At 40.5% G+C, this 16410-nt stretch overlaps 1 protein-coding gene across 1 annotated transcript in view; it reads right to left on the minus strand.

Annotated features, from left to right (window-relative positions):
* Ednra (endothelin receptor type A) overlaps positions 1-10683 on the minus strand; it is a 53904-nt gene extending 43221 nt beyond the window's left edge. Inside the window, exons 1-2 of the mRNA XM_076864221.2 lie at positions 10301-10683; positions 6225-6704 (exon numbers count right to left, since the gene is read on the minus strand). Of these exons, the coding sequence (XP_076720336.1) occupies positions 6225-6644 (420 nt within the window). The 5' untranslated portion in view covers positions 6645-6704; positions 10301-10683. The remainder of the gene's footprint in view (positions 1-6224; positions 6705-10300) is intronic.
* Between the last annotated feature and the right edge of the window lie 5727 nt (positions 10684-16410).

Below are 16410 nucleotides of genomic sequence, written 5' to 3' on the forward strand. Positions count from 1 at the left end.
ATTCTAAGAGAGGTGACTACAGTGTGCTTTCTTTTTTTCCTTGTCATCAACCATTTTTTAAGCTGGGCACAGGAGGTACAATGATAAACGGGAATGATGGCTGCCTGCCCCAAGGACCTTGCAGACAAGCAGAGCAGTTGGCAAGAACAACAGAGCAGCATCCATTTCTATCCTAGGGTTAAGAGAGGTGTCGTGGGAGCTTTAAGGGGTAGGCAGTAACCCAGGGTGGATCATGGATACTTGCCAGACAAAGAGATGCTTCAACGGAGATCCAAAGGATCAAGTGCAATAAACGGGCTACAGAGGAAAGTGATTGAGATGGAAGGCTCATCCTGATATCCTCAGACAGTTCAGGGTATCTGGGGGAGAGAGAAGTCGAGGAAGAGCACGGAGAGACAGGGCCTGGAGAGGAGGCAGAGTCAAAATTACCTGATGGGAATACAGTGCACCACCAAGGGACAGGGATCTCAACCAAGGGACACATTTTCTCTCTTAGAATCTAGGGAATGCTGCTTTATAGCTAATTTTATGATCCTACCCCTACAACTGGAGTGCATGAGAAGGATCTGTTTTTCATTGCTTGATGACTCAGTAAAATATACTTATCATATGTGCAATCTGGTGGGCAATTTGATTAACTTGGAAAATAGTACATGCAGACCACAGGTAGTACCTTCTGCCTTGTCTCTTAAGTGAAACCCTTTGACCCAAGTGTTGTGATCATCATCATCATCATGCTAATTTGAAGCTCTTAGAGAACACTGATTAGAAATTTTATAATAAAGGCCCTGATCAAATTAAATCACAACAACAAGCATTATTAAACGTCTATGTTTGAGACATCCAGTCTCTTAAGACAAGACAATTGATTTCCGAGACACAAATTGCCTTGGGGATTTGATATGTCAAGAAACAACTTTGTATGGATGCCCTTAAAGATGGATTCCCGTAGCATAAGATGTCAAAGGCTGTGTCATTATTGAGAAAACTGGCTCTGCGGGAAGGCCTCTTGGCTTCCACATTGCTCAGATCCTCTGCCAGAGAAACACATTGAGAGTCTTTTCATTGCAAAACATTCCTAGTGATTTCATACAGAAATTGCAATTGTTTTTTCTTTTTTTATTGTTGTCCTCAATAAGATATGGTTGCTTAGAATGGAACAGAATTAGTAATCCATAGTCAGTGTTCCTGGATGCTGCCCCCGTGGGTCCCACAGATCTGCTTTGCAGTCCATGTTAAGTGGAGACATGGCTTACCTACACCATCATCTACAACACACCAGAAGTTCCTCTGATAAGTCATCGCCCCAGCTTCATGATCCTTCCCAGGCCTATCATTCTCATCCTTTTAACCCTGTTTATCTCCAATTTTCTCCCATTCTTGTTCTTGCTTAAGAGACAAGGTAGAGTGGTTTATGGGAATTTCTGTAGAAACATGGGAGTGAGCTATTATCCTGAAATTGCATGGGCCAGGCCTTGGCCACACACAAACCTCAATTTTAGGACTTCTACTCTCTTACAAATTATGACTCATCTCCTCATGGACAAGAATTCTGGCTTTCTTTTCTTTTTCTTTTTTTTTTTTTTAGTTGTCGATGGACCTTTATTTTTATTTTTATTTTTTAATATGTGGTGCTGAGAATTGAACCCAGTGCCTTATATGTGCTAGGCAAGTGCTCTACCACTGAGCCACAACCCCAGCCCCCACATTCTGTATTTCTAATCAATATTGCCATTTATTAATGGGGTATTATTTCTGACCTCTAAATACAGAGACAATATTTTAATTTATTTTGCCTTTCTAAAAATGCAAACATTTCATGTATAGATTAATGTAATTGGCCATGGTTTTGCATTTCTTGAGATTTTAGGATACCAGACAGTCTGATTTCCTGACAAATGGAAACCATCTCCCGTTTGGGCTGTAGGTGTGGGTGTATGAGAGTCGGCTGGCTCCTTTCCTCTCTCCTGCTGTTGTTGTCTTCTTTTGCAATTAGTGATATTATCTGTTCTTTTGAACAACTAACAATTAGAGTCACCCTTTGATCAACATAGTGATAGCGTTTTCATCAGCATTACCACTTTGCAAGGCCTTTGTTTGAAAATTAAGAACACAACTGGCATCATTTGCTTTCTTTGGTTCCTTCTGCTTTACAGCTTATTTTCTCAGATGTTTTCTTTTGTAACCAGGTTGTGTGTGTGAGCGGGTGTGTGGGTGTGTGCAAGCAGGGGCCAGAGGAGTTGTCTTCATTACTGTTTATTTCCTCTTGATGCCACATATGTAGCGGCAGACCTAATTCTTTTCTCAATGTAAGGTCTGACATGCCTTGCAGCTGTAATCTGTGAGCACACGTAACCTCTGAGAATGTTATCTAGGGAAGGAATGTTCTGAAGGGGTGGTGATGGCATTCCAACACGAGCTGAGCATGCACACTGGGAGTTGAAGTGGGGAAAGCCTGGCTGGAGCGTGGGGGTCCTTGACTGCTCAGCATAGGGGGCAGTGGGGGTGCAGAGAGAGGACCTGGGAGTTTCTGAGGAAGCAATGGCAATTGACTAAGTAGAGCAGAGTTCAGGAGAGGTTGGGGGAAGTAACTCTGAAGATATGGAAACCAATGAAGAAACTTCTGGAAATTCAAGCGTGGAGTGACCCACAGACCATCCAGAGCCACCTAGCCCTGGCTGCAGGGGCTAATCACCAATCAGAATCAGCCCAGCATCGGGTACTTGCTGAACTGCTTTTCAGTTATAAATTCCATCCCACTGATCTATGGAGCAGTTTCAGGACAATCTCTTTCTAAGCCAGAGAAAGGGAATACACTGTTAATATAAAGAACAGTTTATCCCAAAGGCTGAATGTTCTCTCTGATACGTGAATGCTAACACACCAACAAGCAGGGAGGACGGAAGAAGAAGTTCATTGGATTAGACAACAGGGAAGGGAGGGAAGGGAGGGGGGATGGGAATGGGAAAGACAGTAGAATGAATCGAACATCACTTTCCTATCTTCATACATGAATACAGGACCAGTGAAACTCCACATCATGTACATCCACAAAATGGGATCTAATTAGAGTAAGTTGTACTTCATGTGTGCATAATATGTCAGAATACACTCTACTGTCCTCTATATCTAAAAACAACAAATTAAAAAGAAAACAGGTAGGGTCTAGTGGAAGAGCTTATGCTTTTATGAGGAATGAATGTTTTTCTTGTGGGAAGCATTTGTGCTCTTGGGAAGTTCTGAGAGAGTGGATTGTTATAAAGTTGGGCCACCCCACTTGCCGGGCCCCTTCTGCATATGTCCCTTCACATATCTCCACATGTTGATACACAGAGGGAGTTGGGGAGGCTCTTCAGAAGCAGAACAGATGTGGCAGCCCGATCTTGGACTTCCAACCTCCAAAACTGTGAGCTAAATGAATCTCTTTTCTTTATTAAAAAAAAAAAAGAAAGTTTATCACCCCATGTCCTTTGTCTTGTAACATGACTAAAGCTGACTCAGCTATTCTAGCCTGCTCTGAGACACAATCTTCATGTTACTTCCAACTCTGACTCTGATATGACTCAATGTAGCGTTCTGTCTGGAGACACTTTAGTACTGAGTACAGGACTGATGTGATGTTAAACACAATATGTCTGTGGAAACTCATCTTTCTTATTCTTTTAACTTAATTCTTTTAATAGTGGGAAAGATAAAGAAGATTCATGCATCTATTCTTTCAGTAGAATTTTCTCTAAGTATATGCATTATTTTCGTAGGTACCTAACTGCAATGGTAAAGCAGGATGCACAGCTGCTACTTTTCCTGCAACACAGAGGTAGTGAACTTGACAAGGATGGAGGAATTCAAAGGCCTGATATGTGGTAGATCCCAAAGCATTGAATCTTAATGGCAGGGGCAGCTGTGGAAAAGAGAAATGGAGGCTTGACCTCACATTTCCTGGAAAGATGTGTCTTAACCATCTTGGGCAGAAGTCAGGGCAATAGCAACATGTTATGGTCTCACAAACAAGGGAAGAGGATAACAGAAAGATGTAGAGATAATCTCTAAATAATGGTGCTCTTTTAGCTCACTTCAATACTTTCCTTTTTTCCTCTGGAAGAAAATCAAGATGACTAAAGAGTATTTTTTTAATCTACAAGGTTTACTTTCTAAAATCAATGTTGTTTAGATGATTCATATTCCTTGAGTTTTAGAAAAATAAGAATTACACAAGTGTACTCCTGTGATGTAAAAATACCATCGTCAAACTGTTCACATTATTTAGAACTAGAATAAGTTACATTAAGTATTGGATTCCCAAGAGGGAAGAACCTTATGTTCAAATAAAGATGTGTGAATTTTTACCCATTGCTATATGAACATTAAAGTTTTATTTGGATTTCATCAAATTTGAAATAGTCCAGAAAACCTGACTTCAAATGTTGCTAGGGAATAGAAATAAGTTTTAGCCTGGTAATTGGCAATAGCCCCCGAAAGATAAGCAGTTTTTCCCCCCCAGCATTTGCAGATATTGATTTGCCAAGAAACTGCTGTGCACATGGTCACATCTCACAGTATGCTTCAGAGTCAAGAGTAGCAGGGAGTTATTAATTCAGAGATGGTTAATTATTCTTTTCAAAAAAGTTAGGTTAATTGATTAGTGCATAAGTAGCAATTATCAATGTTTAAAAATTCCACATTGTGATTGAAGCATCCATTTTCAACTAATAGTCTTGTCAACATTTTCAAATCTATCATTAAAGAGAGATGTCCTGAGAAAATCCAGGGTTGAGTACCCATGGTATCTCATAAATTAAAAATTAAAAACTTTTAAAAAGAAAAAATAAAACTTCTGTAACATATGCTGAGCATTTTAAGTCAATTATGCATTTTCAAGTTTGCATCATAGTTAAGTTCCAAAATCCTGTTTAAAGTTCAAATAGAAAGCACATGTATTCATGCTATTCTGTGGAAAAATATGGTATGTGTTTTTTACTTTTGACTATTCATTGTCTAAATTCTCCAATTTTGCAAGCAAGTGTATGGTACAAATTTGAAAGGTGTTTATTCATAATGATAAAAAATTTTAGTTATTTTCATCTTTATTGAGTTTTCTCATGGACTAGTATAATTTCAGCAGAATTTAAGTGCATCTATTGGAAATCGGCAGACTGTTCTTCTACTTGGAATTCAGTTGACAAAACTTCTTGTCATTTAAAGGAATATTTCATAACATTACTACCTAGAGTAATTTGTTTCTATGAATATCCCAAAGAAGGAAAAGGAAAAAGAGAAAGAAGAGGGGAATAAAAAAAAGCTGAGGAAAATTATTTCCCTATTTCTAGAATAAAGATATTTCATCAAATGTGGCACACATCATGCAATTTCATTTAAATTTTGGTATATTTGGATCCTTATAACAATTTTTCCTCACAACTACTATACCAAATATGGAAAATCTAATTTCTTTTGGTATTAGTTTGCTTTTGTGCTAAATAGTCACTAAAGTAAATTGACCCCAGCCATGTGTGGATACTTATCTTCTTCTCCCACCAAAGCACTAACTTTTCTTATTTATCATTAAATCAGGGGTGGGAACACAGTAGGCACTCAATAAATGCACACTGAAAAAAAAATGAGGCCTATTTCAAATGGTTTTAGTTAGTAAAACTGCTCAACAAGGTCAGTCCTGGCCTGCTATCACATGAACCACTTTATCTCCAAGTCACCCAGATAACTGAGAAGAGCCAGCAGGACCTTTTGCTTCAATCATCAATCCAGTCAAAAAAAAAAAAAAAAAAAAAAAAAAGGTGCTTTTCATTTCAAGCTGTACTATAGATATCTAGATTCTGAACAGCATTGCATTAAAGAATGTAATTTAAACTGAAGATATATTTATTTTAAGTACTTTGAGGGCTCTTAATCTCAGAAAAATCCAGTGATCTTCTCAAAAAAATGTCCAACTGATAATTTAGCCCAGCACTAGCATGAGAATTCAATTCATGAAACACCATGATTTTTGAAGAGTCATCCCTGAGATACTGCTTTCTAATTTAATGCTTACATTAGAAAATAAGTGTAACATCTAGCAAATAATTAAATCTTAAAATGTCACCGAGTTTTAAAATAGCGGAAATAACTTTCAATAAAAACACAGAGCAAAATTCCAAAGGCCAGACACTCTTACTGTGTAATTAGAGCATGTATTCAAACCTGCAAATACATTTGTAGTTACTTCTTACCTTAAACACATTGATAGGGAGATCAATGACCACATAGATAAGGTCTCCAAGGGCAAGGCTAGCTATCAGTGCGTTGGGGCCATTCCTCATACACTTGTTCTGGTAAATGATCCTGAGCAGAGTTGCATTCCCCACCATTCCCACGATGAAAATAGTACAAGATATCACAGTGTTAATGTATTTGAAAGCTGAAGTAATTTTAGTCTGCTGTGGGCAATAGTTGTGCATTGAACCGTTGCTGGGGAGGGCCAAATTTGTGGGTCGATGGGTGGTCACCAGGGAGTTGACCTCTGTCCCCCGAAAAGTGGTAAAGTCATCCACAGGATTGCTTAGATTTGTGCTGTATCTCTCAGGATTGTCACTGATTACACATCCGGCCAGTGCCAGCCAAAAGGATGCTCTGAGGCAAAACATTTCCATCTTGATGCAAATTTGAAGAAAAGTCTTAGTGTATCGCTTTTACAACTCTATTTTTTTCACCTGAAAAAAGAAAGGAGAAAAATATTCTTATGACAAAATCCAGCTGCCAAAATGATGGTAATTAATGATTGTTTACTGCTTTAATTAAAATGCAGAGTATTTGACATAAATCTATGTCAGGTTTCCCCAGAGCAGAACAAAACTAGAAAAGACCAAAAACCTCATAGGGCAAGATTTCTCCCTCTCCCACCCCCAACTGCATCTCATTTCTTCACATAGCTAAGCTATACTTATAACTAACTCATGATATGGATTAGGATATGACAATTTCCCTTCAAGTGGTAGTTATATTTTTCTCCCCACCCAGATTGATGAAAATCTGACTTACAATAACCTTCTAGAATCGAGATACACAATTTTGTGTAAAACTGAAAGTGAAAATGCCTTATATATATTATAGATGTAGCATAAAATAAAACTATCAAATTCTGTAATTAAAAGTCCAGTATTCCAAAATGTGTCCTCTTTTGCACATGGTAAATAATGAACATGGAACAGAATGTGGTTCAGGAAGCCTTCTAAGATACTAAAAAATGTTGAATTTAAAACCAGAACTCTGGTTACCACCACCAATACACTTAACAATCTTAGTCTCAATTAAAAAAATTATGTAATTGAGAAAGACAAAATATTTATTTTGGAAACCTTGACTGATGTGTAAAATCTTCATCTCCTAACAGGAGGTTTTTGTTATTTCATACATTAGAAATTATCATCACGATGTTTGTCAATGAGTGCAATAGGAGTAATGGACTTTTGCAGGCTGGCCAGGCTGTTGGATTTTCTAAGGGATATCTGTCCCTATGCTCTTTAAGATCTCCTATGTGTATTATGTGTCAGTCACTGTGCCGAATACATCGTATGTGCAATGCCACTGAATCCATACTATGGTCCTGTGAAGCAGATGTACACTCCTTCAGGGAGACAGGGAAATGGAGGCTTGGAAGACAGGCCTCTGGTCATAGGTAGTGGTGCCAAGGCAAGATTTCTAAGGTAGGTTAACCACTAGACCTTCCTGTCTCTCATTCTCATGCTTTATTTGTATCTAGAGTGTTTAAAGGAAGTCTCCTGTGTGTAGATGAAGCAACAGACTCGGGGTGCTTAGACATTTCAAAAGACCTCTTGCCCCCTTGCAAAGAGCAACTGATTCCTCTTTACCCAGCTAATTGCGCTTTCTCTGTTAATCCTTGGGAAAACAACGGAAGTTGGTGGTGCCAGAATTATCAATCAAAAGTAATAAAAATGGCCCCTCTTTTCAATATTTTGTAAATTTCCTGTTCCGTGGGCTTTTATTAATCTTTAAATGAAAGCCATAACCTCATTTATCTCATGGTGTGTGTGTGCATCTACGACATACACACTCAGGTTCTAATGTAATTTTTAAAACTTGTTCCTTTTTGAGAGATTGTTCAAGATTGCTCATGGCCACTTTTAGGAATTTCGACAGTTATCACAGGAAATCACAAAGCTTATGTTTAGTTACCATAGCTATAAAATAAGATAGAGTCAAGTTGTAGAGAAGGGTTAACACCAAATTGCAAGCATTGAATACTTTGCTTTCCCCCAGGAACCTAAAATAAATACATGTACTAACTCTATGTGTACCTAAAATTATCTGACTTGAGCTTTACAACTGTGATAGGTAGAAGCAATGTCTCATTTTACTTGAGAGACACTCTTAAAGAAGTGAAGTGACTATGTCAACCAAGAAGTGGCAAATGGCTATAACATCTCCCAATTTGTTTATAGACTTAACTTACTTTGAGTAGATGGTAAAAAATACCATTTTTTTCAAAACTAGGGATATTCTGTGTACCTGCCAGTTTTTTTACCAGGGTGTAGTGTGTTTAATTAGTTTGCAGTTTTTTTCCTGCTTCTTATAGTTTGGAGTATCTGACCAAATATCAGTAACCTACAAATGCCGTCATTTCCATCCTGAAGTAGAAAGCAGGATCCTAAGAACAAAGCTTATAGCCCTCCTCCTCTTTGGATCATGGAGAGTAGTGGAAAGAAATTCTTTAACATCTTGTGCTGCCTAGTGACAAGTCTCTCAATTTTCCAATTGGAATGGAATATTCAGTAATAGTTTTCATAGAAATGAAAGACAAAGGCCTTTTCCAGAAATGGAATGGCTCCTCCCCAGTACAGTCAGCAAGGAAGATGTTTCATGAGCTGACCTGGCTATCACAGGCATCTTGCCACTCATCAAAGTCCCTCTAGTGCTTTGAACATTAAGGCACCAGTTTGATTGGTCAGCTGATTATGGCACGAGTTAACAAGGTCAAGGCTGGGGGTTCTTATCATTAAAACCATCTTCTTTCCTTCCAACAATGACACTATCCTAGAAATAATTTCTGATGACATTTCTGTCAGCTCTCCACACACATTAAGCTGCAGAGTTAAGGAACATTTGTCAAAGGCATGTGGATACCATATTGTCATTGAGTAAAAAATGCCAAACCAAATGAAAGAATCCTTTCAAATGCATGCTATTCCAAGGATGGGTCTGGAGCTTACTTTCATGTATCTGAGAGAAGCTGGGCTTTGAATCATCAGCCATAACCATCTGTCACAGCTCTATTAAGTATCTCAGTTTCAAACCTAAAGGACATGGTCAATAGATTCAGCATTCTTCCTATTTGGGGTTGAAGAGTTTTCTGGAGTGCACAGGATATTATTAAGGAAGAAGACTGAATTCTCATGATTACACTTTAACCATTTAACCTATCGGACTCTCAGGATCAAAGTTCACCTGTATAAGTAGTAATTTGGAAATTCCAACCTTACCAAAATGGCACAAGTTTAGAGCAGGCAATTTACATGACAGGATTGCCAAGGTGTTTCTCAATTCGCTGACACTTGAAACAGAAGAGGTGGTGGTGAGGAATCATGAACAAGGACAAGTAGGGACAAAAATTAACTGGGAACTTTTGAGAAATTTTCTGTGGTTTTGCTCTCTGGGTAAGAAATTAGCCACATTGCCTGGCTTTAATGTTTCCACCCCAGCTCTATCAGGGGAAAGTCATTAGGATGGTGTAAACAGAGGCTGATTATCTAAAAACAGTCCTTGTTTTCTGCATGTGAAAGGCAACAAGTGGCCTTTAAAGGACAACACAGAACAAAACTCTCAGACCTCGGACAGGCAGGTTTCCAAAGCTGCACTGGGGGTTTTCTCAAAAGACAACAGTGTCTTGCACGGGTGCCCTTGGCTACTCTCAGGCTGTGTGGGGAGAGCCAGAAGTGAGGTAACAAGTATGCTTTGGAGCAAGCGACCAGGGCTTGTGTGCAAAGTTGCGGCACGCCGGCGGAAAGGGGGACACCCAGGGAGAAGCATCTGGCTTCCTTTTACCAAGAATCCAAATCTCTTCTGGAGAGGCAAAGTGCTTTAAATCAGTTCTCCAAACTCCAAACGTTCACTCAGCGCACCCCTCCCAGGAGGGCGCCCGTTTCACCAGGCGTCTCAGGCAGGTGGGTGCCAGCCTCAAGCTGCCAGGTGGACAGGCCACTACGCTCCCCGCTCCTCCCCACTGAGCGACCCAACCGTCTCCACGTCCCCGCCCCAGCCTCGATCCCCAGAAGGAAAGCCTAGCACCGACCGTGGAGCTCGGCGGGCGCCCCTGCAGGGCTCGCGCAGCGCCTGGGCCAGAGGAAGCCGGAGCCCGCGAGGCTGGATGGCGCGGAGGGTGGCCGGTGTCCCGGGCTGCGGCGCGCCGGCGGCCCCAGCTGCAGGGCTGTCTTGGCTGCGGAAAACTTATCCGGTGGGGCAGGGCTTCTCTGGGGAGGTCTCGCCGAGCCTCCAGCCTCTGGCGATGAGCCGGTGGGAAGGATGAAGCCTCCCTGCCTCCTCTCCACGATCGCCAGAACAGACCAGAGGGATGACTGTACGCGCGCAAGGACTCGCAGGAAAAAGAAAACTCCGAAGGAAGGAACACGCCTCCAGCCTGTCCTCCCCTTCTCCCAAAGCTCCCAGCCCTTCTCCACTGCGGGACCGCAAGAGCGTCCTCCAGCCCTCACTAAACTGCACTGAGCTGCCGCCCCCTTCCAGGCCCCGAAGGGCAGGAGACTTTTAACTATTTCCTTCCTGAAGTGAAGCTGGGGGTGGGTGGAGGAGCCCGGGGAGGGTTTAACAGACAAGCCCGGAATAATGAAAGGCCTGGCGAGGAAACTCGGCCCCTTGGTCAGCGAGTGCAGGCGCTTTGATCTGGGATGGAGCAACTCCACTTTGCTTGTGGGCCCCTTCTTTAGTGCAGAGGAAGTTAAGAAGCTCAACTGGAAGGCAGGTTACGAGATCCAGTAAAGACTGCTTGTATTTTGTCCCTTGAAGCTAGCACCCTAAGACTGCATACCTCTAGCCCAGGGCGAAGAAGGAAAGCCCAGGAGAGTCAGTGACTGGGTGAAATTCTCACTCCAAAGGATGAGGATGCAGATCCTATAGAGGGTGCAGCTCAGTGTCTTTACCCCAGATTTGGGGTGGAAGAGGGTGGAAGAGAAGATGAGGGGCAAAAGCCATTGTGGCTCTTCAGGGAAGCCTGACTTGGGGTCCCCCGGTGGACAGCTGGTTTCCGCGGAGTGTGGAACTATGAGGCTGGGGCACTCTGGGCGCACTTCACAGACTGCTCTGTTATTGCAGATGAACAAGTCACCAGTCACCCACCGTTAAACACAGTGGCTTAAAACAACGCCAGTCACTTACTTTGCTCTCATCTGCTCTCGGCAGGGCTTGTCTGGAACTCATCAGTTTTGCTCCATGTCACTAGGAATGGGGGATGCACTTCACTTGCTCTGTGTTGAGGGTTAGTTTTTCTCCATGTGTGGTGAGGAGTTTCCAAGAATAAGTGTCCAAAGGGACAGGAAGTGGAAACTGACAAACTCTTGAGATCTAGGCCCAGAAACTGGTAGAATGGCACTTTTGATCAATTTTATGAGTCAAGCAGTCATTGATCCCAGACTCAAAGTGAGGTCTTAAAGAACCCGCCTGCCAATTCAAGGAATGTTAAAAAATTTAGGGATCATTTTGTAAAACCATCAAAGAGACCCACAGAAAACCACCATTGAAAGGGGTTGTTCTAGTCATCTAGTTCTGTTGGATTACATATCACCCTGTGCACTAGAGTATCTGTAGCTTCTGTGTGAGGGTGGGTTAACCAGCCAGAATAACAAATAGCTTTTTAAAATGCCTTAGTTTATATTTAAAAAGGGTTGACTTTTTGGGCACATGGCTTGGCAAGCTGACAATCTTTTCCAGGAAGAAAAAGTGACTGCCTTCTCCCAGAAGAGGCAGTGCCCAGCTTGGGATGTGACATATGCTGGATTTCAGCCTTTTCTTGCTCTGTGACCAGACACACTTGGACAATGTACACCTATGTAAGTGAACTTGTTGGTCTAGCTAGTCTTTGTCAGAGTACATCCCCTTGCCTCTATCTCTTTGATCCCCAGGGTGGTAAAAGATGGGTTATTAAAAATTCTTCCTTCATATCCATTGGGAGTGTTATTGTCTGAACAAAACAAAACCAGAAAATAAACTGTGTTAGCAAGGATGCTGAGAAACTAGAACTCCTGTCTATGGCTGGCAGAAATGTAGAAGATGCAACAGCGATGGAAGATAGTATGGCAGTCCTAAACATAAAATTAAGCATAAAATCACTCTGGTTATATAATAATTGAAAGAATAATTGAAAGCAGGGATAAGGACTGATATTTGTACACTCATGTTCATGATGGCATTATTCTCTGTAACCAAAATGTGGAAACACCTCAAATGTCTATTGATGAATAAATGGGTAAACAAAATGTGGTACACACAGCCAGTGAAAGATTATACAGCCTTAAAAAAGAATAATACTCTGATAGATGTTACAACAGGAGCTTCAAACACATATGCTAAGTGAAATGAGCCAGACTCAAGGACATATATTATATTGCTAAAGGATAAAAACACAACAATTTATTTAATTGGCTTTATTTTTGATTCTAGAATCAGGCAACATTTCATTCCACAAAATAGAATATGTCTTCTCTTAGGCTGAACAGAAGAGCTTGGTTGTGTAGACAGAGAAAGGTTGAAGAAAGCTGAAATGAAAGAACAAAAAGTGGGTTGGCCATTTCAAAGTTATTTTCCTTATAAGTTGAAGACAGGAGACAAAACAATGTGAAAATAACAGATCGAGTCAAGTTACTTCAGGTTATCTATTTTTGTGTGTCTGAGAGAGTTAAAGCAGGGAGGACTGCATTATCATGACAGTGACATTTTTCTATAAGCAGTTAAGTTTTGGCTTGGTGATCTGAAATTTTAGCACAGTGACTCCATTTTGCTTTTGGCCTGGTCTGTTCAAGAGTTTAATTCAAAACAATAGCCTTCTGTAATTTTTATTTAATACTGTGATTATGCTTATGTGAAAGAACTAGTTTGTCAAATTCGTAAAGACAAAAAGTTGGTAGTGATTACCAGGGACTTGGAGAATGGGGACTTAATCGCTTAATGTGTTTAAGAGTTTCAGTTTGGGATCATGAAAAAATTCTGGAGGGCGATGGCGGTAAGGGCTATACAACAAAGTGAATGAATATCCTTAACACCAATAAACTGTACACTTAAAAATGACTCAAATGACAAATTTATATTATTCATATACTACCATAATAAAAAAAATTCTTCCTAGCACCAGGAACATTTGCCTCCTTGTTACCTGTTAATCTGTCTTCTAAGCTCATAAAATGAGTTTACTGCCTCTTTTAAGAAAAACCTTTAAATAGAAAAGATGTGTTTATGTGACTGACTAGCATTGGCCTGCCTGCCTTTGTAGAGATTGGGGTTGGTTTATTCTAGATGAGAACAGCATCAATATTCCTTAGTTGCTGGAAATTTATCTCATCCTTTTTGCTTCACTTTTGGGAAAATGACTTCAGTGGACCCAAACCAATTTTTGGCTAAGTTGACTTCACCTCCAATAACCCCTTTCCCCATAGCTAAGACTTAATATGCTGGCCCAACTTCTATATTCCCTGCTAAGTATTTCCAAAGACTAAGTTTTTCAACTTGATTTCCAAAGGTTACTTCTTTTCCCTGGAAGGTGGGTTGGAATTTGCAGTTTTTCTGGTTTCAGGGAAACTTTCTTGATCCCACTTGACTCTGGCTCAACAGCTGATTAAGCCGAGCATTAGTGTAATGGTATTTACCATGACTTCTCTCAGCATCCTATCATATTGATTTCATGAACAATAATTGCTGTACATTAAGAAGTACTCAAGATAGCACTTAAAAACCAATTTTTCACATGTCCTTGGGGCAAATGTGCTTCTAAATTTAAGTTTCTTGATTCAAATTTGCAAATCCATTTCATAATTGCTAACTCCCAATATCCTCCAATTTGAAACACAATGAAAGTCTTGAGTCTTGTGCCATTTGCTGAGAATATTGCAGGCAGTTTTGAGCTCCCTGGGGGAAGGAAAACAGGAAGGATTCAGAGAAGAACTGCAAACATGAAGGAAGGCTGGTAAGTGGTTGTGAGAGGCAAGGTGGAGAATTGGGGAAATGGACATCAGAGACATTAGAACTGAAACTGCCATCGCAGCCTTCTCTCTGGCCAGTGAAGTGACCAAGGCTACTGGCAGCAAACATAACTGCTGTAAAGATGAAAAGACAAGCCCTGTGAGTTGAAGGTGAGTTTTTAATTGAAACTCCCTATAGGCGATTTGTTTTTAAGAGGAAATACTCATAATCATTGAGCAACGTGAGGGTTAGGGACTCTGACCCCGCTCCCTGGCCCACAATAGAAAATTCAGGTCTGATCTTCTAAAAAAAGTTATTTAAGACCTTTATTAACAGGTGCTTATGATTTGTTGACTCTTCTTTGAAAAAGTCAAGTTCTAAATTTTATGAAAAATGAAAAATGAGGTGTTCCTAAAAATCTCAACTTGAGCACATATGAAACAATTAAAAAAAATTAAAGGCATATTGAGAAAAACTAAGATTAAGAAAAACCTCACATTTTTTATTACCAGAAAGGAATGTCTTTAGATAAAAATAATAAAAAACCCACAGTGCATGGACAATGCACAGGATTCTAAGAATCTGATCAATGGGCAGAAAAAGCATTTTAAAGTCTGCTCCAAAGTATTGCAGGAATTTCATATTTATTTCCTCTTGGTGCATGGCCGGAGGATGGTGGAGATGGTGAGCTGATGTCTACGAGGCTCCGTTCTGCTCATCCTCAGAGGGAAGGAGATCTCAGATGGTGGACCAGTTACTTCTCCTCTTTCCCTTCTCTGGCATCTGTAGCATAATCAGAGTTAAGCAGTATGGATTTTCCTCATTGCTGTCCTCTCTGGGCTGTTGGTAGTGAGGATGGCCCTCCTGTGGAAAGCAGCTATAACCCTGAAAACATTCCGTCTCCCCGTTCTATATGATGGTCCTGAGTTCTGGTTGTTGACATTCTCCATCACTTTTCCCTGCATAGGAGGGGTCTAATACTGTGGTCGGCGCCCATTGGGTCTTTGGAAGGAGTAAGGTGGGAACCCGTGCCTCTGGTAAGGCTGGTGTTGTTGGATGGCCATCTCTCCTTCTTTCCTTACTCTCGCTATTCTGGCAACTCTACTGGTAATTGCGCTGAGGATCACCAGGGTAGTGTCTGTAATGGTTGTAGTCTGCTTCACGTTTACTGCCTTGGGCTGGATCTCCACCAGGTTCTCTAACATCTGTTCCTCCATAGCCTTTTCTCCTTCAGCAACATCAGACTCCACAGTCTTTCCATTTTTTTCTACTGTGCAGGTCCTTCCTGGGGTTATTCTATTTATGACTGTTTCAAGTCATCCCTGTGGATGGTTGAACCATGTATGCTTCTTACATTGAGCCATTTTATTGTTCTCAATACCTTCCTTGCAATGACCTTGTCCCAGCCAGCCAATGCCACCAGGCCACTTGGGCCACTTGGGCCACTGCTCTCTGTATTGCTGTCTGTGGTGCAGGTATGTTGGTCACTAGGCAGCAGTGGGCAGCTCTGGGCTTTCTGAGTTCCATGCTCTGCGCTTTCTTCCCATCCAACTCTGTTTAACTTCTGATTCCCCACAACTCACTATGAATACCTGCTCTGGACCAGAAGTCTTACCGATAATAGAAACAGCACATATTTTATATGATGTGTGTATTATATGTGGTGAGAAATGTGTGAGAACACTTGTTATACTATACAAAATTTCCTGGGGAGAGAAACTGCTCTTGGGAGATGGTCCATATCTCATGATGCGTTTTAAGTAGACACTAGCAACACTTGAGCTTGTAAAAACAGCAATTGGAGGTAGCTCAGAATTATTGAAGTAGTACAGAATGGCTACAGTTAATTGTAGGCAATTATGATTTAGTGCTGCATCTTTATATTTGTTTGCATTTCTCACACCTGCAAATGGTCTGTGTTTTTATAAATTTTAACTTTTTATATTTGTGTATATTGTATAGTAGTAAATGATATAATACACTATAATCTATACGTATTTATTTATTTATAACATATAAAACTCATTCAGATTCTATGTAACTTTTCATAATTTTTAAAAATATTTCTAGGCTGCACAGTTTGTCTTTGAGTAGAAAAAATATTTGCATATAAGTGAACAGTTTAAACCCCTGTTTTTCTAGGGTCAACTGTATTCTAAAATGTTAGTTTTTAGATGAAATCCTGAAGGTTCTAAAGTAGCTTCTCACTGCAACAATGTC

This window comes from Callospermophilus lateralis, chromosome 8, assembly GCF_048772815.1.
Source record: "Callospermophilus lateralis isolate mCalLat2 chromosome 8, mCalLat2.hap1, whole genome shotgun sequence".
NCBI lineage: Eukaryota > Metazoa > Chordata > Mammalia > Rodentia > Sciuridae > Callospermophilus > Callospermophilus lateralis.